General features: G+C 40.0%; 1 protein-coding gene across 1 annotated transcript in view; it reads left to right on the top strand.

The window, feature by feature from the left end:
* ADAMTSL3 (ADAMTS like 3) overlaps positions 1–27,248 on the top strand; it is a 373,236-nt gene that overhangs the window by 90,749 nt on the left and 255,239 nt on the right. Inside the window, 1 exon segment of the mRNA XM_060157437.1 lies at positions 25,837–25,964. Within this exon segment, the coding sequence (XP_060013420.1) occupies positions 25,837–25,964 (128 nt within the window).

Below are 27,248 nucleotides of genomic sequence, written 5' to 3'. Positions count from 1 at the left end.
GTGGATGCTTTCAACTTCAAGTGCCTAGGATATAATTAAAGGTGTGCCGTGGTTCATATTAATGTAAAATAAGTGAAATGATCTATACGTGCTATAGAATTTCTGAAGAGGAGTGGCCTCCATTCTTGAAAGAGAATGGAGGAAGGCATTTTTGGAGATGAAATGTTGTGTGTCGGGTTTCCTGGGGAGCAGACACTGAGCGGAGTTTAGGATGCAAGATGTGTATTTGGGAGTTCCCTTGGGATTTACACCCATGGAAGAGAGGGAAGGAAGCAGGAAGTGCAGAGGGAGAAGAAGTTCAGCTGTAATGTAGACCCAAACACAGCTTCAACCCACCTCCAGGAACTCTGGAGCAAGTAAAGCTTCTAGAGTTGTCCCAAGTTGGACCGAGATGGCCAGGACTTTATATCAATTCTTTGATTACTCATTGGATGTGGACTGCCCCTGTATAGGGGCATGGCCCTAAGAGAGATGCTTTTCTGTAACTGAGTCAATTCCAAGACTGAAGGTTGAAGGCTCTTTGATAACATACTCCTGCAGCTGAGGTCCCAAGAGTTCGCTGACAGGGATTCTGGGCAGCCATCAACGTGTCACCATAGGGAGAATGGCATCAGCAAATGTATGCATAGCCAGCGTGATGATCAGTGATGACCAGAACAGTTGAACTGTAGTGGCTGTTACATGTGGAAGCATAGAGGGAGGTAATATGGGGATGCCGGTGGAAGGCAGAAGGGGAGGGTCGTGATGGCCGAGCTGAAGACTTTGGATTTTGTCCTGTGGGTAGTAGGACAAAAAATGTGGGTAGAGGGTACCAAATAGTTTGAGCAGTGAGTGGGTGTGACAGATGTGAAATGATGCTTTAAAGGGGACACATCTGGCTTAGATGTTTAGGATGAAGAGTGGAGAAGGTAAAAGATGGCGGTAGACTAGCAATTCATGAGAGTGAGCTTTGTGCTTAGTGAGCAAGCGTCCTGGGTTGCAAGAGGAAATAACCGAATTCTCATCCAAGCCCTCTGTCACTGGATGACTGTGTAGCTTTTCCACTTGGGCCTTTGTTTTACCATCTGTAAAAGTAATAAGCCTGAGGGTCCTTTTCCAGCTCTAACACTTTGTGATTCCACGTTAAATTATCGATATTCATTTGTGTTCCTTCATTGTATCCTTGGGAAAGATGTTGAAGGCTCGTTTAGTGTAAAACCAGACTTCTGGAAGCTTCAGTTTGGATGTTTGTATGTTAATTGGTTCCTCCTCTTTCATGGCCTTGCAAATCCCCATATTTCCACACAAATTTTGAAGCCAGTGGATTATGGATTTAAGCTGAACCAGAATCAGGTATCAGCTATTACAAGCCTGAAGGTTTTGTTTCGTAATCAATTACAATGAACGTATCTGCTAACTCAACCCAGCTCCACAGAAAACTGAATTAGCTTTCCTTAAGCTCCTGCTTAGTCATGAAAAGAGTATTAACACTGGCAATAAAGAAACGAACCAGTCTGAGCCCATTCTTGGTGAGAACGTGGGTAGGATATGTTTCTTTCTCCCTTGTGGATTCTGCGGCATACCTTAGTGTTGTGACCAGAATCAACAGCTATTTTAGAGAAGGATAAACGTCAGACAATAAACAAAAGAGATAAATTCACCGGTCAGGGCTCTGGCCCACTTCTCTTTCAAAATGTTTCATAGAGAAATTTTTCTGTATTGGAGAAATTTTAATTCCCTGATTTATTGTCTCAAAACATGACTTTTTATCCAAATACATTTATGATTGAAACTTTATGCACCTGTTTGTTTATTAACTAAATTATTAATTCACGCCTTCATTTAGTAAATACTCTCCTTAAGTGCCTCTTGTATGTCAGGTACCATGCTAAGTTCTGGAGATACACTGGCAGATGAAACCAGATCAAATATCAAACTTTATGGAGCTTACAGTCTAGTTGATGAGACAGACATTAATCAGATAATCACATGGTTTGCTCTATAATTACAGACTGAAGTCAGGTAAGGCTCCTCTGAGGAAGTGACAACGGAGCTGAGAACTGAAGGACTAAGGTGACTAGGTGAGGTTGGATTGTATCTTTGAGTCATTGATGAATGCAACCTCAAGATCATTAAAATTTTGGCGTTTTATATTATTATGGGAAAGAGGGAAAAACTAATATACTGACTTAACCAAGTGTTGGGGGTCATCCAGCAGGTTAGAAGCAGAATCAAATTTAAAGTGGCCTTGAAATAAAGTCTAAAATGACAGGGAGACAGATGTGATTCCTCTTGGAACCTTGCTGGCTGTTGTGAGTTGATATTCGGAAGCTCCTGGTCCAGGTAAATCAAGCACAAAAGGAGCCACACCAAACATAAACCTGTGGGTATATGTACCTTTCTCTGATGTAGATTTTCCCCAACATGTTCGAGTCCTTTCTAAGAAGGTGAGCAGCTGTGCCAGGAGGTTCACTTGATATGGTGTGGAGACTGGTATTTTTTTTTTTTTTTTACGTTTAAAGGTTTTTAATTTAAAAAAATTCTACAATTTTAAAGGTTACTTTCCATTTACAGTTATTACAAAATATTGGCAATATTCCGTGTTATAGAATACATCCTTAAGCCTGTCTTACACCCAATACTTTGTGCCTCCCACTCCCCACCCCTATATTGCCCCTCCCCCTCACTGGTAATCACCACTTGTTCTCTATAGCTGTGGGTCTGCTTCTTTTTTGTTATATTCACTAGTTTGTTGTATTTTTTAGATTCCGCATGTAAGTGATATCATACAGTATTTGTCTTTCTCTGTCTGACTTACTGCACTTGGCATAATGCCTTCCAAGTCCATCCACCTGGCTGCAAATGGCAAAATTTCATTCCTTTATATGGCTGAGTAGTGTTCCATTATATACATATATAAATGTGTTCCATTTTATATATATATATGGTATCTTCTTTATCCATTCATCTGTTGATGAACACTTAAGCTGCTTCCATATCTTGGTAACTGTAACTAATGTGATGCAGAGGTGATATTCTTTCTTTGGGATCACTTTTAGTCTTGATTCACTACGTACTTCTCATTTATCACCCAAGCGTAGGTGTAAGAAATTTGCCTGTAGTGTCCAGGTAAGAAGTGAGAATCTGTCCATACAACAAGAATCTGCCCCAGAACTTTCTGAGGCAACACCAGCCGAGAATAGATTTTTCCTTGTACAATGAGTAAAAATCAATAATAATAACATGAGAAATGTGAAAAGATTCTGCATCATAACACAAAACTATATTCTAAAGCAGGAATACTTAGAAGGTAATTTATTGCAGGAAACAAATAGTTTAACATTTGCTTTGGCTATTGATAAAATTGAAGAAAACATTGAGTGTATGAAAACACAAAATGAGATGATAAAAGGGCTTAAAAGCTAAGGAAAGAATGTAAACAGATGATGCAACAGCGGGATTTCGATAGCATTAGAAGCAACAAAGAACAAAATTCAAATTGTAGAAAACGGAATCAATGACATAGGATATAAAGAAATAAAAATGCTGAAAAGAAAATGCCCTGTTTTGTTTATACTTACTCTCATTTCTGTTACTTTTGGTTTATTTCTTTATCATGTTCATAGATTTGGGTACAGCCAAAATCTGGGATATGTTTCTTTATTTTTGGTACTTTGCTCTACAGATCGTGTTTTACTTGAGTTCATTGTCTCTGGTGATTCTGAAAGTTTAAGTTCTATTATTAAAAATTCCCACTGGATATTTTTAAAGTTAATTAAATACACGATCAAATCAAATAAATGATTGATTTAATGTAAGATTGTATTATAAATCCATATATGTGTGTGTATGTGTATGTGTTTTATCTTCCAACTAGATGAATCTTCTTGAGGGCAGTGACTAAATTGGACTTGGTGAATGTTGTTGAGTGGGTGAAAAAAATCTTAACTTTGCTAAACCTGCCCAAACTCTGGCTAATGTTCATGAAAATTCAGTGGATCCAAACCTCAACCATTTAGCAGTGACCTACACAAGGCCATTGTTATCCAACTAGGGAGACTCTCCTTACCATTTTTAGTGAAGGAATTAGGAGTTTGCTGTCATCTCTTCCAGTCACAGGGCCACCAATCTCAGATATGCAGAATGTCTCAGTTTTCTCTTTACCTGGGGTGACCACAGGTGGCTCAGGACATGCAGACCTCTAGCCAATCCCAGAAGGAGAGGCATGAGATAAAAACAACATGCTGGCTTCTTTTATTACTGACTTTTGTAACTGTCAAATAATATTTCTTGTGGGAGTTTGTTTCAAGCCTATGCCCCTAAAATGTGGTCTGGGCAATACTCTTGATGAGTTGTTGGCACAAAACCTGTGTTTTTCTATGTGAAATGGCTAACCATGGATGGAAGTAAATCACTGAGAAAAGTCAAAAAAGAATTTTTTAAATACTTGATATCATTAAACGTGAAAGTCTAGGCTTATTTTTTCCTTGGAAAGAAAAGTCTACTGTGGATTTTCAAATATGAATGCTTTGAATATGGTTTGAGTTATGTTGAAATTAGGAGCTCCTTAAGACTAGTTTGCGGTTCTTAATGTAGGGCAAGAAAATAAATAAAGTAATCTTCATGAACCTGCTTTAAAATGGTAAGAAGCATCATACATAGGCCGGGTATTATTTTGTTCCAATGTGGGGAGTGAAAGTAAAGCATTTTGCATTGTTAAGACTAGCTGAACTTTGAGTATTTTAATGATGCTTGGTTGTTAAGTTGGTTTAGAAAACAGGTGTTTTTTTCCATTTTAACCAGTATAAGCCATTATGAGGGTAAAGAATCTGGGTTGTGTGGACATGCATCCTACTCGAATGGGTTTCTCAACCTCGCCACAGTTGACATTTTGGCTCAGATAATTCTTTGTTGCGGCGGGCTGTCCTATGTAGTGTAGGATGTTTAACAGCATCCCTGGCCTCTATCCGTTAGATGCTAGTAGCAACCTCCTTGCCCTAGTTGCAGCAACCAAAAATGTTCCCATTGCCAAATGCCCCTGGGAGATAAAAGTACCCAACTGAGAAATATCCTTCTGTTAGCGACCAGGGTACTTGGCCTTCCCCAATCAATAGAAATTGATAAGAGGCCAGACAGGGTATTCCGGCAAGGCTTTATTGGGGCTCCTGCGGCCACAGGAGGGAGCAAAAACAAGTAACAGTTTCCCTTGCTTGCTTCCTGATGTGGGGGGTGAGCTGATTCCTTATATGGCGTGAGGGTAGGGGCATGTCCAGGGTTCGGGCTGGAGTGTTGGCTTAGGTGTTTTGCCCACCCCTTTGGTGGTGAGTGCAGGGGGCACGCACAGCACTCTGCTTTTGCTAGTGACACCCTGTTTTTGCTCCCAGCTCTTCAGAAGTGCCGGTTGGGTTTCTTTGGTCTTTTTGTATCTTGTTGTCCATAATTTGCCCCAACTGTGCATGCACGCAGTTATTTTTAGTCCCTTATAGTTTCTTGGTATTTTGTTGCTCTAGGAGATGTTCGTCCAGGTACAAGCACTGCAGCACTGCAGCAAAGTGTCCCAGGTCCCAGGTCCCAGCCTGTCTCACTTCTAGAACATTTGTTGAGATGTCTAAGGCTGGAAGTTAATAATCCATAGCCTCTGACTGTGGGCCTTGTTCACTCAGCCTTGAGATGCCCTGAGACAGTTTCCATAAATATTGCTCACGGGAATACCAGACACCCATGCAGGCTTCTTGGCAATCGTTAACCAGAGAGACCCTGATTGCCTTGGGTTTTGAAGCCACAGTGGAATGACTTCTTTGGATGCAGGTTGGATTTATTTATTTATCAGAATAATTAACATTAAAAAAAATTGTTAACATAAAAAATAATTGTTAACATTAAATTGTTAACATTAAAAATAAATTGTTAACATTAAAAATAATTAACATTAAAAAAAAGAAAACTACAAATCACCCTATATTTCACTTTCTAGAAATAACTAGTGTTCGTATTTCGTAAAGAGCATTTCTAGACATTTTCACACACATGTATGAATAGGATTTTGGATAGGATAAATAAATTGACATAATTCGATAACAATGCCATCACATGATTCATACCATTTTATAATTAAAGTATTTAATTTTTGTGAATTTAATAGATAATAAGGAAATGAAGTGAAACTGAAAGACTTGCCAAACTTGGGATGAATGTTCCTTCACAGAATAATGATAAATTATTTCCTCAAAGATATCTCTTAGAATATGACAAAAGATTATGAAAAACATTTGGAGGTTGGAGTTACGATGTTTTCAAATTTCATGTTTAAATTTTAGTCAATATTTCTTGACTTCCTTGCAACTTTCCTTCTTTCACCTCCCAATTTTTATCATATGCATACTAATTTAATATAATACATATTCTGTTCCACAACCTTAATTTTCTGTTGTTTATTCCTGGTTCAGTATTTGAATTGATTAAATACACACCTTCATTCCTTTTATGTGACTTCTATAATTCTGTTTTTAAAATTTTGAATCATCTCTTGGTTGGTTAGAGTTCTTCATCTGTTTTTTTAAAGAAAGGCTCCATTTCCTGAATGTTTTTTCCTACATTTAAAAATGTTAGTGTTGCCTTTATTCTTTCTATTTTATGTAAAATACACATGATATAAAATGTATCATCTTAACCATTTTTAAGTATACAGTTCAGAGGCAGTAAGTACATTCATATTGTTGTGCAAACATCACCACTATTCTTCTCCAAACGTTTTTTTATCTTTCCACACTGAAACTCTGTACCCATTAAAGAATAGTTCCCCATTTTCCCTCCCCCAGCCCCTGGCAACCACCATTCTACTTTCTGTCTCTATGAATTAGAGTACTCTAAGTATCTAATGTAAGTGGAATCAGGCAGTATTTGTCCTTTTTTTGTCTGACTTATCTCACTAGTATAATGGGCTTCAAGTTTCATCCATGTTGTAGCATGTATGAGAATTTCATTCTTTTTTAGACCTGAATCATATTCCATTGTATGTATGTATCACATTTTGTTTATCCATTCATCTGTTGATGGACATTTGGGTTGTTTCCATCTTTTGGCTATTTTGAATAATGCTGCTGTGAACGTGGGTGAACAAATGTCTGAGTCCCTGCTTTCAGTTCTTTTGGATTTACACCCCAAAATGGAATTACTGGATCATATGGTAATTCTATTTAATATTTTTGTTTAGGAACCATCAGACTATTTTCCACAGGGGCTGCACCATTTTGCATTTTCATCAGCAATGCATAAGTGTTCCAATTTCTCTACATTTTCCTCAACACTTGTTTTTTTTCATTTGTTTTTGTTTTTAATAATAGTCAACGTAGTGGGTGTGAAGTGTTATCACATTGTGGGTTTTCATTTCCATTTTCCTAATGGTTAGCGATGTTGAGCATCTTTTCACGTGCTTATTGGACATCTCTATATCTTCTTTGGAGAAATGTCTATTCATGTCCTTTGCCCAATTTTAATTGAGGTGTTTCTTTTTTTGTTCGTTGACTTATTTTTATGCCCTCTGGATATTAATCCCTTATATGATATATGATTTGTAAGTATTTCCTGCCTTTCTTGGATTCCCTTTTCATTCTGTTAATAGCATCCTTTGATGCACAAAAGGTTTAAATGTTGATAAAGTGCCTTTATTCTTGAATAGGTCTTGGACGAGTGTAATACAATATTCTTAGATGGTTCTTTTTTTCTTTCTCCCTCTCTCCCTTCCTCCCTCCCTCCCTCCCTCCTTTCCTTCCTTCCTCCCTCCCTCCCCTCCTTCTTTCCTTCTGTCGTCCCTTCCTTCCTCCCTCCCTTGCTTACTTCTTTCTGCCCTCCCTCCTCCCCTCCTTCCTTCTTTCCTTCCTTCTGTCCTCCCTCCCTTCCTTCCTTCCTCCCTCCTTCCTTCCCTTCCCCCTTCCTTCCTTCCTTCCTTTTCTTTCTTTTTTTATAATATTTAGGGATTGCTGCCCTGTCTTATGTCGTTAAATGTTATTGTAGAGAAGGCAGACATTTCCCCTGCAAATGACTTGCTGTCACTACTTGAATTCCTCAGAAATTCTCCCTCTCCATAGCCTCCCAGGAGTGCTTACTTTTTGTTTTAATTGGAAAAAACTATGTAAAGAAAAAGAAAAATGCAGAGACTAGTATAACAGATTCATATATATCCACCACCCAGAATTAACTAATGCTAGTATTTTGTCATGTTTGGGTCACAGTACTTTTTTATCAGTATTTTATGTGTGTAGAGTCTTAGAAGTTACTTGGCTTGAGTTCTGAGAGACAGAGCTGAGATGAGGATTCACATCCAAGTGATTTATTCAGGAAGCATCTTCAGTGGAATCCAGTTAGGGAGTGGGAGAAGCAAGATAGGGAAGGGGAAAGGAAAAGAGCACAGCCAAGGGGGTTTTCAAGTGAAGTCCCAGCCTTGTCTTATCCTATGGGGCCCACTGGAGGGTAAATTATACTGTGCAGAGTTTGCCCTGCCTCAAGGCTGGGGAGCTGGGCCTGAATCTGAAGTCTGAACTATATTACCATAAAGATATTGGCTTTCATCCTCTTAGCATTTCAGTGCTTGCAGAATCTGAGGTGATGTTCCACATTTCATTCTTGCAATTGATTTTCTCTCTTTTTTTCTTCAGTAGTCTTACCAAAGAATTTAGCCACTTGTTTTCTTTTTTTTTTAAATTTTTTTATTTTCTAATTTTATCATTTATTGTAGGGAAAAAAGCTTTCTCTTTACCTATTTTTTTTACATCTTTATTGGTGTATAATTGCTTTACAGTGGTGTGTTAGTTTCTGCTTTATAACAAAGTGAATCAGTCATACATAAACATATGTTCCCATATGTCTTCCCTCTTGCGTCTCCCTCCCTCCCACCCTCCCTATCCCACCCCTCCAGGCTATGACAAAGCACCAAGCCAATATCCCTGTGCCATGCGGCTGCTTCCCACTAGCTATATACCTTACTACGTTTGTTAGTGTGTATATGTCCATGACTCTCTCTCGCCCTGTCACAGCTCACCCTTCCCCCTCCCCATAACCTCAACTCCGTTCTCTAGGAGGTCTGTGTCTTTATTCCTGCCTTACCCCTAGGTTCTTCATGACATTTTTTTTTCTTAAATTCCATATATATGTGTTAGCATACGGTATTTGTCTTTTTCTTTCTGACTTACTTCACTCTGTATGACAGACTCTAGGTCTATCCACCTCATTACAAATAGCTCAATTTCGTTTCTTTTTATGGCTGAGTAATATTCCATTGTATATATGTGCCACATCTTCTTTATACATTCATCTGATGATGGGCACTTAGGTTGTTTCCATCTCCGGGCTATTGTAAATAGAGCTGCAATGAACATTTTGGTACATGACTCTTTTTGAATTTTGGTTTTCTCAGGGTATATGCCCAGTAGTGGGATTGCTGGGTCATATGGTAGTTCTATTTGTAGTTTTTTAAGGAACCTCCATACTGTTCTCCATAGTGGCTGTACCAATTCACATTCCCACCAGCAGTGCAAGAGTGTTCCCTTTTCTCCACACCCTCTCCAGCATTTATTGTTTCTAGATTTTTTGATGATGGCCATTCTGACTGGTGTGAGGTGATATCTCACTGTAGTTTTTGATTTGCAATTCTCTAATGATTAATGATGTTGAGCATTCTTTCATGTGTTTGTTGGCAATTTGTATATCTTCTCTGGAGAAATGTCTATTTAGGTCTTCTGCCCATTTTTGGATTGGGTTGTTTGTTGTTTTCTTATTGAGCTGCATGAGCTGCTTATACATTTTGGAGATTAATCCTTTGTCAGTTGCTTCATTTGCAAATATTTTCTCCCATTCTGAGGGTTGTGTTTTGGTCTTGTTTATGGTTTCCTTTGCTGTGCAAAAGCTTTGAAGTTTCATTAGGTCCCATTTGTTTATTTTTATTTCCATTTCTCTAAGAGGTGGGTCAAAAAGGATCTTGCTGTGATTTATGTCATAGAGTGTTCTGCCTATGTTTTCCTCTAAGAGTTTGATAGTTTCTGGACTTACATTTAGGTCCTTAATCCATTTTGGGCTTATTTTTGTGTATGGTTATGGGAGTGATCTAATCTCATACTTTTACAAGTACCTGTCCAGTTTTCCCAGCACCACTTATTGAAGAGGCTGTCCTTTCTCCACTGTACATCCTGCCTCCTTTATCAAAGATAAGGTGACCATATGTGCGTGGGTTTATCTCTGGGCTTTCTATCCTGTTCCATTGATCTGTCTTTCTGTTTTTGTGCCAGTACCATACTGTCTTGGTTGCTGTAGCTTTGTAGTATAGTCTGACGTCAGGGAGCCTGATTCCTCCAGCTCCGTTTTTCGTTCTCAAGATTGCTTTGGCTATTCGGGGTCTTTTGTGTTTCCATACAAATTGTGAAATTTTTTGTTCTAGTTCTGTGAAAAACGCCAGTGGTAGTTTGATAGGGATTGCATTGAATCTGTAGATTGCTTTGGGTAGTAGAGTCATTTTCACAATGTTGATTCTTCCAATCCAAGAACATGGTATTCTCTCCATCTATTTGTATCACCTTTAATTTCTTTAATCAGTGTCTTATAATTTTCTGCATACAGGTCTTTTGTCTCCTTAGGTAGGTTTATTCGTACGTATTTTATTCTTTTTGTTGCAGTGGTAAATGGGAGTGTTTTCTTGATTTCACTTTCTGATTTTTCATCATTAGTGTATAGGAATGCCAGAGATTTCTGTGCATTAATTTTGTATCCTGCTACTTTACCAAATTCATTGATTAGCTCTGGTAGTTTTCTGGTAGCATCTTTAGGATTCTCTATGTATAGTATCATGTCATCTGCAAACAGTGACAGCTTTACTTCTTCTTTTCCGATTTGGATTCCTTTTATTTCCTTTTCTTCTCTGATTGTTGTGGCTAAAACTTCCAAAACTATGTTAAATAAGAGTGCTGAGAGTGTGCAACCTTGTCTTGTTCCTGATCTTAGTGGAAATGCTTTCAGTTTTTCACCATTGAGGACGATGTTGGCTGTGGGTTTGTCGTATATGGCCTTTATTATGTTGAGGAAAGTTCCATCTATGCCTACTTTCTGCAGGGTTTTTTTTTTTTATCATAAATGGGTGTTGAATTTTGTTGAAAGCTTTCTCTGCATCTATTGAGATGATCATATGGTTTTTCTCCTTCAGTTTGTTAATATGGTATATCACATTGATTGATTTGCGTATATTGAAGAATCCTTGCATTCCTGGAATAAACCCCACTTGATCATGGTGTATGATCCTTTTAATGTGCTGTTGGATTCTGTTTGCTAGTATTTGTTGAGGATTTTTGCATCTATGGTCATCTGTGATATTGGCCCATAGTTTTCTTTCTTTGTGACATCCTTGTCTGGTTTTGGTATCAAGGTGATGGTGGCCTCATAGAATGAGTTTGGGAGTGTTCCTCCCTCTGCTATATTTTGGAAGAGTTTGAGATTGGTAGGTGTTAGCTCTTCTCTAAATGTTTGATAGAATTTGCCTGTGAAGCCATCTGGTCCTGGGCTTTTGTTTGTTGGAAGATTTTTAATCACAGTTTCAATTCCACTGCTTGTGATTGGTCTGTTCATATTTTCTATTTCTTCCTGATTCAGTCTTGGCAGGTTGTGCATTTCTAAGAATTTGTCCATTTCTTCAAGATTGTCCATTTTATTGGCATAGAGTTGCTTGTAGTAATCTCTCATTATCTTTTGTATTTCTGCAGTGTTAGTTGTTACTTCTCCTTTTTCATTTCTAATTCTATTGATTTGAATATTCTCCCTTTTTTTCTTGATGAGTCTGGCTAATGGTTTATCAATTTCGTTTTATCTTCTCAAAGAACCAGCTTTTAGTTTTATTGATCTTTGCTATCGTTTCCTTCATTTCTTTTTCATTTATTTCTGATCTGATTTTTATGATTTCTTTCCTTCTGCTAACTTTGGGATTTTTTTGTTCTTCTTTCTGTAATTGCTTTAGGTGTGAGTTTAGGTTGTTTATTTGAGATATTTCCTGTTTCTTAAGGTAGGATTGTATTGCTATAAACTTCCCTCCTAGAACTGTTTTGCTGCATCCCGTAGGTTTTGGGTCGTCGTGTCTCCATTGTCATTTGTTTCTAGGTATTTTTTTATTTCCTCTTTGATTTCTTCAGTGATCACTTTGTTATTAAGTAGTGTGTTGTTTAGCCTCCACGTGTTTGTATTTTTTACAGATCTTTTCCTGTAACTGATATCTAGTCTCATAGCGTTGTGGTCAGAAAAGATACTTGATACAATTTCAATTTTCTTAAATTTACCAAGGCTTGATTTGTGACCCAAGATATGATCTATCCTGGAGAATGTTCCATGAGCACTTGAGAAAAATGTGTATTCTGTTGTTTTTGGATGGAATGTCCTCTAAATATCAGTTAAGTCCATCTTGTTTAATGTATCATTTAAAGCTTGTCTTTCCTTATTTATTTTCATTTTGGATGATCTGTCTGTTGGTGAAAGTGGGGTGTTAAAGTCCCCTACTATGATTGTGTTACTGTCGATTTCCACTTTTATGGCTGTTAGCATTTGCCTTATGTATTGAGGTGCTCCTATGTTGGGTGCATAAATATTTACAATTGTTATATCTTCTTCTTGGATCGATCCCTTGAGCATTATGTAGTGTCCTTCTTTGTCTCTTCTAATAGTCTTTATTTTAAAATCTATTTTGTTTGATATGAGAATTGCGACTCCAGCTTTCTTTTGGTTTCCATTTGCATGGAATATCTTTCTCCATCCCCTTACTTTCAGTCTGTATGTGTCTCTAGGTCTGAAGTGGGTCTCTTGTAGACAGCATATATATGGGTCTTGTTTTTGTATCCATTCAGCCAATCTGTGTCTTTTGGTGGGAGCATTTAGTCCATTTACATTTAAGGTAATTATCGATATGTATGTTCCTATTCCCATTTTCTTAATTGTTTTGGGTTTGTTATTGTAGGTCTTTCCCTTGTCTTATGTTTCTTGTCTAGAGAAGTTCCTTTAGCATTTGTTGTAAAGCTGGTTTAGTGGTGCTGAACTCTCTCAGCTTTTGCTTCTTTGTAAAGGTTTTAATTTCTCCATCAAATCTGAATGAGATCCTTGCCAGGTAGAGTAATCTTGGTTGCAGGTTTTTCTCCTTCATCACTTTACATATGTCCTGCCAGTCCCTTCTGGCTTGCAGAGTTTCTGCTGAAAGATCAGCTGTTAACCTTATGGGGATTCCCTTGTGTGTTATTTGTTGTTTTTCCCTTGCTGCTTTTAATATGTTTTCTTTGTATTTAATTTTTGACAGTTTGATTAATATGTGTCTTGGCGTATTTCTCCTTGGATTTATCCTGTATGGGACTCTCTCTGCTTCCTGGACTTGATTAACTATTTCCTTTCCCATATTAGGGAACTTTTCAACTATAATCTCTTCAAATATTTTCTCAGTCCCTTTCTTTTTCTCTTCTTCTTCTGCAACCCCTATAATTCGGATGTTGGTGCGTTTAATGTTGTCCCAGTGGTCTCTGAGACTGTCCTCAGTTCTTTTCATTCTTTTTTCTTTATTCTGCTCTGCAGTAGTTATTTCCACTATTTTATCTTCCAGGTCACTTATCCGTTCTTCTACCTCAGTTATTCTGCTATTGATCCCATCTAGAGTTTTTAAAATTTCATTTATTGTGTTGTTCATCGTTGTTTGCTTCATCTTTAGTTCTTCTAGGTCCTTGTTAAATGTTTCTTGCATTTTGTCTATTCTATTTCCAAGATTTTGGATCATCTTTACTATCATTATTCTGAATTCTTTTTCAGGTAGACTGCCTATTTCCTCTTCATTTGTTAGGTCTGGTGGGTTTTTATCTTGCTCCTTCATCTGCTGTGTGTTTTTCTGTCTTCTCATTTTGCTTATCTTACTGTGTTTGGGGTCTCCTTTTTGCAGGCTGCTGGTTCGTAGTTCCCGTTGTTTTTGGTGTCTGTCCCCAGTGGCTAAGGTTGGTTCAGTGGGTTGTGTAGGCTTCCTGGTGGAGGGGACTAGTTCCTGTGTTCTGGTGGATGAGGCTGGATCTTGTCTTTCTGGTGGGCAGGTCCACGTCTGGTGGTGTGTTTTGGGGTGTCTGTGGACTTATTATGATTTTAGGCAGCCTCTCAGCTAATGGGTGGGGTTGTGTTCCTGTCTTGCTAGTTGTTTGGCATAGAATGTCCAGCACTGTAGCTTGCTGGTGGTTGAGTGAAGCTGTGTGCTGGTGTTGAGATGGAGATCTCTGGGAGATTTTCGCCGTTTGATATTATGTGGAGCTGGGAGGTCTCTTGTGGACCAGTGTCCTGAAGTTGGCTCTCCCACCTCAGAGGCACAGCACTGACTCCTGGCTGCAGCACCAAGAGCCTTTCATCCACACAGCTCAGAATAAAAGGGAGAAAAAGTAGAAAGAAAGAATTAGTAGAAGTAGAAAGAAAGAAAGAAAGAAAGGAGGGAGGGAGGAAGGAAGGAAGGAAGGAGGGAAGGAAGGAAAAAAGAAAGAAAGAAGATAAAGTAACAAAGATAAAATATAATAAAGTTATTAAAATAAAAAATAATTATTAAGGAAAACAAAAACAAAAAACGGATGGATAGAACCGTAGGACAAATGGTGGAGCAAAGCTATACAGACAAAATCTCACACAGAAGCATACACATACACACTCACAAAAAGAGGAAAAGGGGAAAAATCATAAATCTTGCTCTCAAAGTCCACCTCCTCAATTTGGGATTATCTGCTGTCTATTCATGTATTCCACAGGTGCAGGGTATATCAAGTTGATTGTGGAGCTTTAATCCGCTGCTCCTGAGGCTGCTGGGAGAGATTTCCCTTTCTCTTCTTTGTTCTCACAGCTCCCAGCGGCTCAGTTTTGGATTTGGCCCCGTCTCTGCGTGTATGTCGCAGGAGTGCGCCTGTTCTTCGCTCAGACAGGAGGGGGTTAAAGGAGCCGCTGATTCAGGGCCTCTGGCTCTCTCAGGCCCAGGGGAGGGAGGGGCACGGAGTGCGTGAGGGGCGGGCCTGCGGCGGCCGAGCCCCGCGTGACGTTGCACCGGCCTGAGGCGCGCCGTGCGTTCTCCCGGGGAAGTTGTTCCTGGATTCCGGGACCCTGGCAGTGGCGGGCAGCACAGGCTCCCCAGAAGAGGGTTGTGGATAGTGACCTGTGCTCGCACACAGGCTTCTTGGTGGCGGCAGCAGCAGCCTTAGCGTCTCCTGCACGTCTCTGGGGTCCGCGCTTTTAGCCGCGGCTCACGCGCGTCTCTGGAGCTGCTTTTAGCAGCGCTCTTAATCCCTTCTCCTCACGCACCAGGAAACAAAGAGGGAAGAAAATGTCTCTTGCCTCTTCGGCAGGTCCAGACTTTTTCCCGGACTCCCTCCCTGCTAGCCGTGAGTACCACATCTTCTTTATCCATTCATCTGTCGATGGACATTTAGATTGTTTCCATGTTTTTTTGGCTATAGTGAAGAGTGCTGCTATGAACACAGGGGTGCGTGTATCTTTTTGAATTATAATTTTTTCTGGGTATATGCTCAGGAGTGGGATTGCTGGATCATATGATAATTCTGTTTTTAGCAAAACATGTATTCTTGACTTATCAAAGTCAAGTATTAATTGGTCCTTTCAGCCTCTTTTTAGGTGATACAGGATCTTAGGGTACTTTAATGTCATTTATCACTCTTCTGATTCATATGCCATTGTTGTCATATATTAATGCCATATAAATATTTTAAACTCCACAAGCCACGATAAATGCTGTTTGATATAGTTGCTCTTTATTTAGAATTACCCACATTCTTCTTTACCATTTCATTTTTTGCTCTTCATTTCTTTCCGTATCTCCAAGCTTCCTTTAACCCTAAAAACACCTTTTAGTATTTCCTTTAGGACTGGTCTGCCTATGGTGAATTCTGTCTATTTTTGTTTGTCTGAAAATGTCTTTATTTCATTTATGGAGGATATTTTTGCTTCTCTAGTTGTTCTTAGTGGGATGGTTGGTCCATATTACCCAGCCTACCGTTACTCTCCATCAGACTTTTATATTTGGCTACGTCTGCTTCTCCTTTCTATTCAGTCTTACCTGATGTTGTGCTGTACATGCTTCATGATGACTTACCGAAGTATCATCGATAATATCCTATTAAGTCTGTCTTCATGTAAAGTAGCTTTGTATTTAGGAATTTCTTTTTAACAAAAAAAAATACAGTCAAAACTAAACTAAACTAAACCCAATTGTATTAGGTCACTTTTATTTATGCCTCTCGCTACAATTGAAGGCTATGGTTGTTTTCTAACTTGTCTAGTAGCCAGGAACATTGCACTAATGGAAATAAAGTAACCTAGATGTTCTCATCCTTAATATAGGATTGTGGGGGGGTGCTGTACAGAGGTGGTCTGTGTAGTTCCTGGGATGGGCTCCCTGCGGACAGCGATGATCTGTGTGTTAGTGATAGCACAGCGTGTTCTAGAATATGATTTGTCTATGCTTCGGGCATTTTTATTTGAGCTTCTTAAATACACTAATATTTTATATCTGAAATACCCCAGAGACAAAGCCCAGGGGTGCAAAGGGAGTAGAGTTTAGACACTGAGCACCATAGAATAACTTCTTAAACGCTGCTTCTCTGTGCACATGGCTGAACTCAGTGTCCGGTGAAGACAACAAAGCATCCTGTTTTGCTTTATTTTTGTTATTTGTGTGTATGTTTCTTACTCTCTAGAACATGATGTTCTGTAGTGAGACTGAAGAATCTGACATCAGTACAAATACACATGTCTCTTGCTTACCTTCAAACCAACAGTCATTCATCACCAGCAAGCTCCCAGTTGGACCCCCGGGGGTCAGGCAGGTACTGTGAATCCTCAGAGTGGCTGGATGGAGACTGTACAAATTGGAGGGCATGTGCCCCTTCAAAACTGTGTGGCCACCCTTCGTCTGAGTTATTACCATGTTGGGATGTGGCGCCTATATTGATTTCCTCTTTCCTTTTCCCGAGAAGTCAGAAATCGAGATTTTTATGTGCAATCTCCATATCTTTAAACATTAACAAATAATTCCCTTTCTTTGGTAAACCATACAATTATAGTTAGATGGATCAGACCCACAGGCCAGATTCCTCCTGGGACCACCAGTATGCTTCCTTTATCTTAGCTGTAATCTAGGCACTGCTCGCATTCTGTACCCAAGGGCACTGAGCATCTCACCTCAAGGGTAGCGCTGAGGATGGTTGTGAGGCTGAGATGAACATCTCCCACAAGTCACTTAATCGGGAAGCCCAAGAGTCATCCTGGTGCCTCCTTTCTCCCTGCATCTGGTCAGCACCCAGGTCCTGTTGGTTCTAGCTCCTTAAGACTTCATGTCTGAAAGAGTAGGTCTAAAAGTTTTCCTCACAAGAAAAAAAAAATTGTAACTATGTATGGTGATGGGTGTTAACTAGACTTACGGTGATCATTTCTCAATGTGTGCAAATAACGAATCATTACGTTGTACACCTGAAACTAATGTAATGTTAACGTGTCAATTATGTCTCAATAAAAAAATTGAACAAATAAACAGCAACAAAACCCCTCAAGTCTATGTCCTCCTCTTCCAGACACTGGCAGTGTCTAGCCTGGGCTCTTGTTTCTTGCCTGTCCTATACAGTGGCCTTCCAGCTGTGCACTCTCCTCCCTCAATCTTTCCCCACACTCCTGCCAGGGTAATTTTTCCAAAATACAGTTTGCCGAAGTCACTCCTCTGCTCAAAAATATTCCAGGAAGTCAATAAATTGCTGCGTTGGAAAACTTCCCTTTGTTCTCCAGATCCGCTCTCCACTGCTCCCCACCCTCTGCTGGCCTCACCCGGGGGGGCTGACCTGGACGGACTGCATCAGTGGTCTCCCTTGCCCTCGGGCTCCTGGTCGGGTTTGGCCAATGGTGAGCACTGCAGGGGATTGGAGAGAGGGAGGAGAAAAGTATAATTGTTTCCCCAGCTCCCACTTGGTGAGGCTGCTGTGGGCTGTAATTCTTGACCAAAGGCCTTAGCTTCTGTCAACCAGCCCTTTACCTACAGCCTCTGTCTGCCCTCGCCGCATCTTGCAGACAAGGCCCAGGCAGATAATGTGAATTGTCTGATTCACAGGGCCTGCCTGGTACCAGACCCGGTGTGTTGCACCAGCCCTGTGGTTTCCCTGTACAGTGTTCTCATCTTAGTAAAGAGTGTGTGTGGGTTTTTTAAAAATTGAGGTACAGTTGATTTACAGTGTTGTATTTCTGCTGTACAGCAAAGTGTGTTTTTAAAATGCTTCTCAAATTATCCCCACCTGAATCTGCCCTCTTTCCCCCTGGGACCTAGTTCTCTGACCTAATATAGCGGACTGGATTGCTGTATACAGAAGGCCTGTCTCACTCTCAGAAGTCTAGAGTGTTTAGTTGGTGTTCCTTCACCTTGATGTGGAGAAGCCTTGGTTGCCATGATCTGGAACCTCTTCATAACGTTTGTGGGAGGTATTTTTTTCTTTTACTAGAACAATAGTGGAATCAATCTCTGATCCAGCAATCTGAGAGCCAGGGTGACTGGAGTACATAAAACCAGGTCAGTCTATGCCTGGCTAACTAGGGGAGGAGACTCAAGGAGGTGAGGAATCCCAGAACTGGGGCCAGCCTCCTATATAGTGGGGCTGGCAGGAAAAATCCAGGGAGCAGGATGCTTTCTCAGAAGCAATCCTGGACCATACTGACCTCAGCCTCAGGGAAGCAGGGCTTGTTAGTTAGTTCTGTATCTTCACTCACTGGTCACCTGCAAATAGAGCTGCTCTAAGAGGAGGGTCTTGGTGTTGTTTTGGGGTTTGCCAAAGGAAGCAGGACTTAGCAAACGTGTTTGTGTTTGGGGAATAATGAGAAATATCGTGTGCTTGGAATATGGGATGCAGTGTGAGCCTGAGCTGCAGGAGGATGAGACAGAGCAGGTCATGGAGAGCCTGGACGTACAGAACATGTGTCCTGAGGAATCAGTGAAGGGCTTTAAGAAGGTGGTAAAATAATAGGTAACACATTGGCTAGGAAAGGGTAGACCAAATGCTAGCAAGTGGTCATTGACCATCAGGGTAATGATGTGTGGATATATGTACCTTCCATTAGAGGATAGAATGGACCAAGAAGACAGAGGTGTATGCCTAGCATGTAGCTTTAGCTATGTTAGTGTTTTAGGTATTCTGGTTGAACTGAGTTGTTGAGTCTCTGTGACAGCTTCAGTGACATTTTATGTCATTTACCTAATTCATATTTTTAAAAATTTGTTGTTAAAGATCTTAAGGTAGTATTGACCTGAAAGAATGCATTTACTGTTAAAATCTGGGTCGTTTGTCATTTCCTGAAATAACCTTTGTGGTAATGCTGGAATAAACCTTTATTTGATGTCTGGGAAGTAACATCCCAGTGGAACCTATTTTATTTTGAGTTGTTTTTAATATGGACCTGTTAATATAGCATTTCCGATAAGTGACCTTATGCGTGAAATCTGTGTTTAATTGCTAACGTTTTTGCAAGACTGGTAGAGCTGTGCTGTTCATTATAAGTCACAGATTTAAGACCTGTCAGGGAAATATTTTATGATTTGATTTATGCATGGGGATCCAAGAAGGCAAGAAGTCCTCGAGTCTTTATGAGAATGTGAGCACACTTATTCCTACAATATTTTTGGCTTCTACCAGTCCTATTATATAATGAGTAAACAATATCTTTTCTGAATTTTTCATCCAAAATATACTCCCTAGCTAGAACTTTACTTAGGAAAATATGACTTTCTAAGAGATCTTTAAGCCTGATAGTTTTAACCAAACAGCACAAAGTGCATTTTACCTCTTTGGATATATTTTCATAAGGTTCCTCTTTAGTGTTCCTCCCACCCCTTATAAAAAGAACTTTTATTGGGTGTTTTATTGCATAAAGTATACATGTTCATCATATAAAACTGGGAAATATAGATGAGCAAAAGGAAGAAAATAGGAAAGTGTTGTAACTCCATTATAATTAGAAAATAAAGAAGAATCAAAACTAAGAATGCACTTGCAATCCCATTACATGAGAGAAGCTGATGGGGACCTGTGAGGCTCTGCCAGGTGCTTCCAGCAGAATTAGTGTGTTCCCTGGAAAGTATGTGCCCCGGCATTCCTAACCGAGGTAGAAATTACTTCTGTCATCTCCTTGCTCTGGGTCCTTGTGTCTGTTGCTCTCAGTGACTGAGGGCTGATTCTGCCCAACCCTTCAGCCTCTCTCACGTGCTACTCACTGTCTTGAGGGCCTGATCCATGCTCATCTTCCCCGAGCCTTGAACTTTGCAAGCCCTTGGTATACGTTTGTGTGAGAAAATTAACAAACGCGTCCCGGTCTGTGAACGTCGGTCAAGAACGCGTATTCCTCGTGGAATAACTTAGATAAAATCAAATATGTTTTGAAAAACAGAAGTGTAGCTCTGCTTGCAATATAGAGAGGGGAAAAAAAGTAAAACGACTTCATTGAGATATCAAAAGAATGTTGTGGTCAAGTGAATCACAGCAGCAGCTGTGTTCGATCCAAGATGTGAAATGCTAGCTACGAGTGATGATAGGTTGGCTGCTGCCCTTGACTGGATTTCTGGTCCACAAGGGCAGGGGAGGAGCATCCACGAGCAAAAGGCAGGCCTTGTCTGGGTCAGACAGGAAGGGGTTCTGCCCGGACTCCCCCACACCTCGGACACGTCGTTCTGGAAGCTACAGTTGTTCAGCTATAAAATGGGGATTGGTAATATCCACCTCAAGGGTTTGTTGAGAAGGTTAGAAAGAATGTAGGAAAAATATTGGCAAGGGGTGCTCACTCTGTACATACATGGTCGCCGCTTTGTGCAGGGCCAGATTCTTCCGTTCTTTCTCCATGCCCACTTCAGAGTCTGGCCCAGAACAGGGTCACTGAGTGATATGATGTTGGTTGACTCAGACTTGGGGGAAGAAGTCTAGAGATAGCGTTCAGATAACAACTTACCTTATAAAATATTAATAACTTGGAGTTTAAATAATTACTTACGACAGATCATGAGGGTGTCTGAAAAGAAGGAATTGGGAATGAGTGGTACCCAACTTACACACATAGAAGTTGCCTCTGCAGGGTGACCATCCGGTCAAACATGGGGCTGATATCAGTCAACCATATTTTATTGTCGCTAGATTTCAGAGCTGGGGCTGGCCGAAGTGGGGCTGCTAAATATAATACCTCTTCTCTCAGGAGACTCACCACCAGCCCAAGAATATAGACCCCACCCTATGGTCCCTGATCCAGTTCCTCCTAACGGCTGGTTTCTTCCCACCCCACCACTCTTTCTGCCTCCTAACACTTGGTGATGATGATTGTTTTTTATTTCATATTTTTATTGTAACATTAAACTGTGTTCACCGATTCCAAGTCTGATTAGTTGGCTGCTTACTTGGCATGAGGGTCCACTTACTATTTTCAAAAAGCAGAAATGTGCACATGGAATTCTGTAAGATTAGGGAGCTGTGTCCAGCATGTTTATCAGGGACTTGGGTGGAGCATGGGAGCTGCAGAGCTGAGCAAAGTGGCTTGTAGATGGGGTGACAGGATCAGGGTGCAAACAGATCTCAGCAGGCTGGTATTCTGGGCCAAAACCAACAAGAGGAAATTCAGTAGTGAATAAAGTTAAGCCTTGCCTAAGTAAAAATGCAAGAGAGCTGGCTCTCCTGTCTTGTTTGGAAAAAGACATTATTTTGAAGAAAGATACCTTATGCTTATTGAGACATTTACTTATTACATTTACTGAGATGCTGTGTGATTCATTCTATAGATGGCATTTTATTTAAATCCTGTTGGAGTAAAAATGTCATCTCCATTTTATAGATGAGTTTTAGAAAGGTTAAGAAACTTATCCAGAGTCACACAACCTTTAATCATTATGTGATACTGCTTCCATCATGAAATCCAATAAATGGTGTGACTAAAAAGGTAGGAAGGGAGGAAGGAAGGAAGGAAGAGAGGAAGGAAGGAAGGTAGGAAGGAAGGAAGGAAGGGAGGAAGGAAGGAAGAAGGGAGGAAGAGAAGAGGAGGGAAGAAGGAGAGATGGACACTTAGATTTCATCAAAAGAAACCTGTGTAATAGGGACACTATGTAGTCTGTATTATTCTCAGATACACTGTTATGTCCTGGATGCTACATTTTAAAATAAAAAATGTGCAGACTGCAGAGTGCGCAGAGAGAGGAGATATTCATGAGAGAGCTGGGACAGTTGAAGGTACCAGATTGTTTGAGAAAGCTTGAAAAGGTTTCTTCTGTAGAAGAGGATGGAGACTCACTGTCCACTGCTCTAGAGGATGTAAGTTCCAGGGAAGCAGGTTCTGTGTGGCTATAAAGAAGAATACACAAATATAAATGTTCAGAAATGACCCTGGGGACTCTTTGCTCAGCTCCAATGAGATTTTTTTTTTTTTTTTTCTGAACGTTTGTGTTATCATCATGCTGCTGGCATCAAAGGGGAGAGATGAGAACTGGGTTGAAATCGGGCATATTATTGCTACTCTTTGGAAAATGAAGAATGATGAGAAGGGCAGGAGGACTGGCTGGTAGGAAATAGCAGTGGGGTTTCAAAGCAAAATCTGACCATCTTCATGGCCAAGGAGAGGAGAAAAACTCAAGGAACCCTCTTGAGATGTCAGTTTCTCTCTGTTTTCTTAGGGGAAAAATATCTTACTGATTCAACCAAAGAAACCAAATGTCTGCATTTATAACTTGCCTATTTTAGTTATTTTAGAATAAAGATTCTTTTTTTTTTTTGTAAGTAAAGGTGGAGAAGTTATGGAAAGAAACCTGACTCTAACTATAAACGGAACAGATGGGATAGTGGGAATAAAAACAAATTAAAACAATATTGCAAAGAACTCTCAACTTTCATTTTAAACTATATATGATGATGTTTTTCAACTTTTCACATTCAACCTATCAGTATATCGAGTGACAAAATGAAAAATCAATTTCAGCTGTGTGTATTTTAAACGTTTACCGAAATGATTTGGACTCACCAATCTAAAAGCCCAGATGAGTGTATTAAACTGCTTATTGTATTTTTTATGAATTCAAACTTTATTTTATATTACATTATAGGCAGGACACAGTTTTGTTTGGTGACGTTTAGTGTAGAAAATCGAACTGAACAGTGGTCTAATTAGAACAGTAAATAGTATGGGTTTAATTGGCCCTTATTCCCGATGACAGACTTGATCAGTTGCCAGGTATTCTTTCCTTTCACTTGACTGTTGCTGAAATATTGCCTCTAGTAGGGCTGCTTACTGTGCTATAAATAGGTAGCTTGGTCAGAAGCCAGGAAGCCCACTGACCGGTGAGATATGGATGAAAATTATTGGAAAATCTCCTCCTTGCTTCCAGTCATCATTTATTCATTTCACATTTGAAGGTCCTTTCTACAGATCCCTCTCTTAATTTAATTTTTTTTTTTTTTTTTTTGTTGGATAGGTAACTTGGCCTAAGGGCTTAAGGAAATCTGTGCAATATCTAGTTGAGTCCCATGCTTCGGTTTATTAGTATGTCAGGGTTTCCTTCATAAACTCTCCTGGTTTCCAACTTAGAACTCACCTATTAAGTCCTGTCTGACTTGAGCTTTTCTGTATGTCAACAGGATGTGGTTTTGTTTGTTTCCTTGCTTGTTTTCAATTAAAATATTAAAGTGTTGGCTTAAAAAAAAACCTTAAAATTCAGAGACAAAAGAACAAAAGAATTTTAAATTTCCTAGCGCCTGGAAGTAGCCACTGCTAACATTTTAATTAACCTCTTACTCATTTCCCTAGGCATGTACACATTTACCTGTATTAAATATGATATAGGCTTACATTCTTCTCTAAACATTGCCTTTTACCCTCAAAGGTTTTTTTTGGCTGCGTTGGGTCTTTGCTGCTGTGCGCGGGCTTTCTCTAGTTGCGGTGAGCGGGCTACTCTTTGTTGCAGTGCACAGGCTTCTCATTGTGGCAACTTCTATTTGTTATGGAGCGCGGGCTCTAGGTACCTGGGCTTCAGTAATTGTGGCACGCGGGCTCAGTAGTTGTGGCTCTCAGGCTCTAGAGCGCAGCCTCAGTAGGTGTGGCGCACGGGCTTAGTTGCTCTGCAGCATGTGGGATCTTCCCGGCCCAGGGCTCAAACCCGTGTCCCCTGCACTGGCAGGCGGATTCTTAACCACTGCGCCACCAGGGAAGCCCCCTCAAAGTGTGTTTTAAAAGAAATTTCAAAATCCATAAAAGTTCAGATAAACCTAACATCTATTATAGCACCACCTGGCTTCATCGAGTTGAACTTTTTGTCATAGTTGCTTCAGATCTTTTGGGGGAGGGCTGGGAGGGGAATAAAACGTTCTGTTGGCATTCCTCTCGTGTCCTTCCCCAACAGGGTGCATGCCGAGTCGTGCTCCCTCCATCCTTAGAGGCAATTTGGTGGGTTTTCTTCCAGCCCACATGCTTGTACTTTTACTACAGCATTGGTGTGGATGTTCATATACTTACTCCTTTATCTATAGGTGAAGAGAGAGAAAATGCCATGTGTGTTTTTATTTTAATGTAATTCAATCTCTCAGTCTTTTGCTTTGGGGTTTTCTACCTTTGTTGACACATCTAGGACACTCTTTGCTACATCAAGCCTGTATGACTTTTAATCTATAGCTTTTTTTAGTATTTTGTGGGTTCAGCATTCAAAATATTAATTTCTGGAATAGATCTGAATTCATTTTGGTGTCTTTTGTGAAGAAGTTATCTATTATTTTCTTTTAAACCATTCATCACACCGACTTGTGGTTCTATGTGATGTCCTTATACTTGGGTCTGTTTCTGGACTCTTCTCTTTCTTACCTTAATAGATCTGAATGCTTATTGCTATGCCGATTCTATACTGTTTGAATTGAGGCAATTTCCCTCTAATTTTCCTTCTTGTACAGTTTTTTTCTTGGCTCTTGTAGACATTTACTCCACCAGATGAACTTTAGAATCATTTTGTTAGGGTCTAAAAAAATCCCCTTTGGGATTTTGATTGGAGTTATCATAAATTTATAGATTAATTTGGAGAGAATTAACATTTTACAGTATTGAGTCCAGCTGTTTAGGACTACGTGTTTCTCCATTTATTCGAGTCTCCTTTAGGCCTCTTTGTAATGTTTTGTACATCATTTCTTTTCATATCTAAATCTATCTATATATTTAAAATTTTTTAACTACCCCGTTCTCTTTTCTTTAGAGTATCTTGATATAAGTCAATGGTGGCAAGTTCAGAAGACAAATTAATACAAACAGCATTCATAATTGAACTTTCTCTATTTACTTGGACCCTGAAGCTTTATCTACTTTGTTTTCTTGGGGTGAAGCCTCTCTCAGGAGGTTCCACAAATCCTCCTGCAAAATGGTTTCTTTAGAGTAAGCACCAGTCTGTATGACAGACAATGGAGAGAATTTCTTAGGTACAAGCTGGGACCCTGCTATGTAAGTTATAAAAACAAAATAATAGTAATAAATATTGTTTATATTTAGCCAATTTATTTAAATTTTGGAATGATAAAATTTCAAATTTAAAACTGAGCTTGGAAGCCATCTGGATAAAACCTTCATAAGATGGAAAGGTACTCATGTGTCACGAGTTTCCATATAAAACTATCTTGTGTGTGTGTGTGTGTGTGTGTGTGTTTTAATGTAGCCATTCCAAAACAATGCATTTTTAGGCAGCTTTAGTCTTTGTGAACAGCTTAGAGTAAGACTCTGGAAAAGCTGGGAAAGCTTTTGGGATATTTCTAGCATTTTGTCTATAATTTATTGCATTTTTTCACTTTACAGACTTCAAGAAACACTCGTTCGGATGAAGACAAAGATAGCAACTGGGATGCTTGGGGTGACTGGAGTGACTGCTCCCGGACTTGTGGGGGAGGAGCGTCCTATTCTCTGCGGAGATGTTTGACTGGCAGGTAAGTGTTGGCTTTTCCTGTTCTTCTCTGTGGGGTGTCAGCACCTTTGGATGGGTGAGGTTGGGAAGACAACTGGGCTTCTTGGCTTTAGAAGGTACCATGATGGTGGTGTAAGTTACCAAGTTACCATATTTGAATAGTAATCGCTACATTTTCATGAGTGTGGCCATACCCCTCCACATGAGACTCCCAGCTTGCAGCAGCTGGGGCACTCCACACTTTGGGCTTTAACGGAGGGGAGGCCGGCATGATAAGTCACTGGCCCAAAGTTGTTGAGACCTGGGGTAAGAGGTCAAGTCTTCTGTGTTCCACCCTTGAGTTGTTGCCATTTTAATCACTTTCGGTTCACTTTCTCTGAGCAACCCATTGATTAAGAAGGTAATGCAAGGTCTGTGCTCCCAGCTTAGAAATGTTTATGTTAAGCAACATTTGTTAAAATGTAAGATCAGCTTCTTAAAAAATAAACGTACATTGTAAGAAACCCACAGTTATCATTGCTCTTGAGACAATTTGAGGTAATTCTTCACGGGGTAGTGTCATTCCCAGCCAAGGATTTTTACCTGAGGTCTCAGGTAAGACAGAACCCCAAGTGGATGGAACTGGATGTGCTGGTTCTGGACAAAAGAAGACTCCAAGATCATGGCAGCCAACTTCAGTTTGGGGATGTTGTCCAGTGAAAGAGGGAATGGCCGTTCCCTGAATGTGTAAGGTATAGAGCAGAAATGCTCTGGATTCCATCAAGGTCGCTGTGTTATGGCATATTAAAGAGTGACCACATACATTCTCATTTTTCCTTGAGACAGCACAGAGCAGGGCAGATGTGAGACTGTAGACATGGCCTTTGAGAAGGAGGTCTCTGAGTCCACTCCAGGAAAGCATGGGAAGGCTTCTGGAGTTAGTGTTGGTGTCATTATTTTAGGGCAAGTTCTGACTCAGAGCTTGGAACCCTAAGTAAATGGTTGCAGAACTGAGTCCGGGGATTAGTCTCGCAATGACAAAGTGGTATAGCTGCTTCTTCTATGTTACCTTGGTGAGGAAATAAAGGCCCTCTACGTGTGTCATACCGTATGGATGTTGCATTGTACCGGGATGTATTTATCCTGGTGAGGTTTGTAATAGGGGGCCTTTGTTCCTGTGGGCAAGGGTCAGAGAGGGTCTTCTTAGGTAGGGAGCAAGTTCTTACCCACCGCTGGTCAGTCATTTGAGGGAGAGGTTTCCAGCATGGAGACTGGCATGGGAAGGTGAGATTTTGGCATCTCAGTCCAAATCTGAGGGATCTGAATA

Source organism: Lagenorhynchus albirostris, chromosome 1, assembly GCF_949774975.1.
Source record: "Lagenorhynchus albirostris chromosome 1, mLagAlb1.1, whole genome shotgun sequence".
In the NCBI taxonomy this organism is placed as follows: Eukaryota; Metazoa; Chordata; class Mammalia; order Artiodactyla; family Delphinidae; genus Lagenorhynchus; species Lagenorhynchus albirostris.
This window is presented reverse-complemented; position numbering and strand designations above follow the sequence as displayed.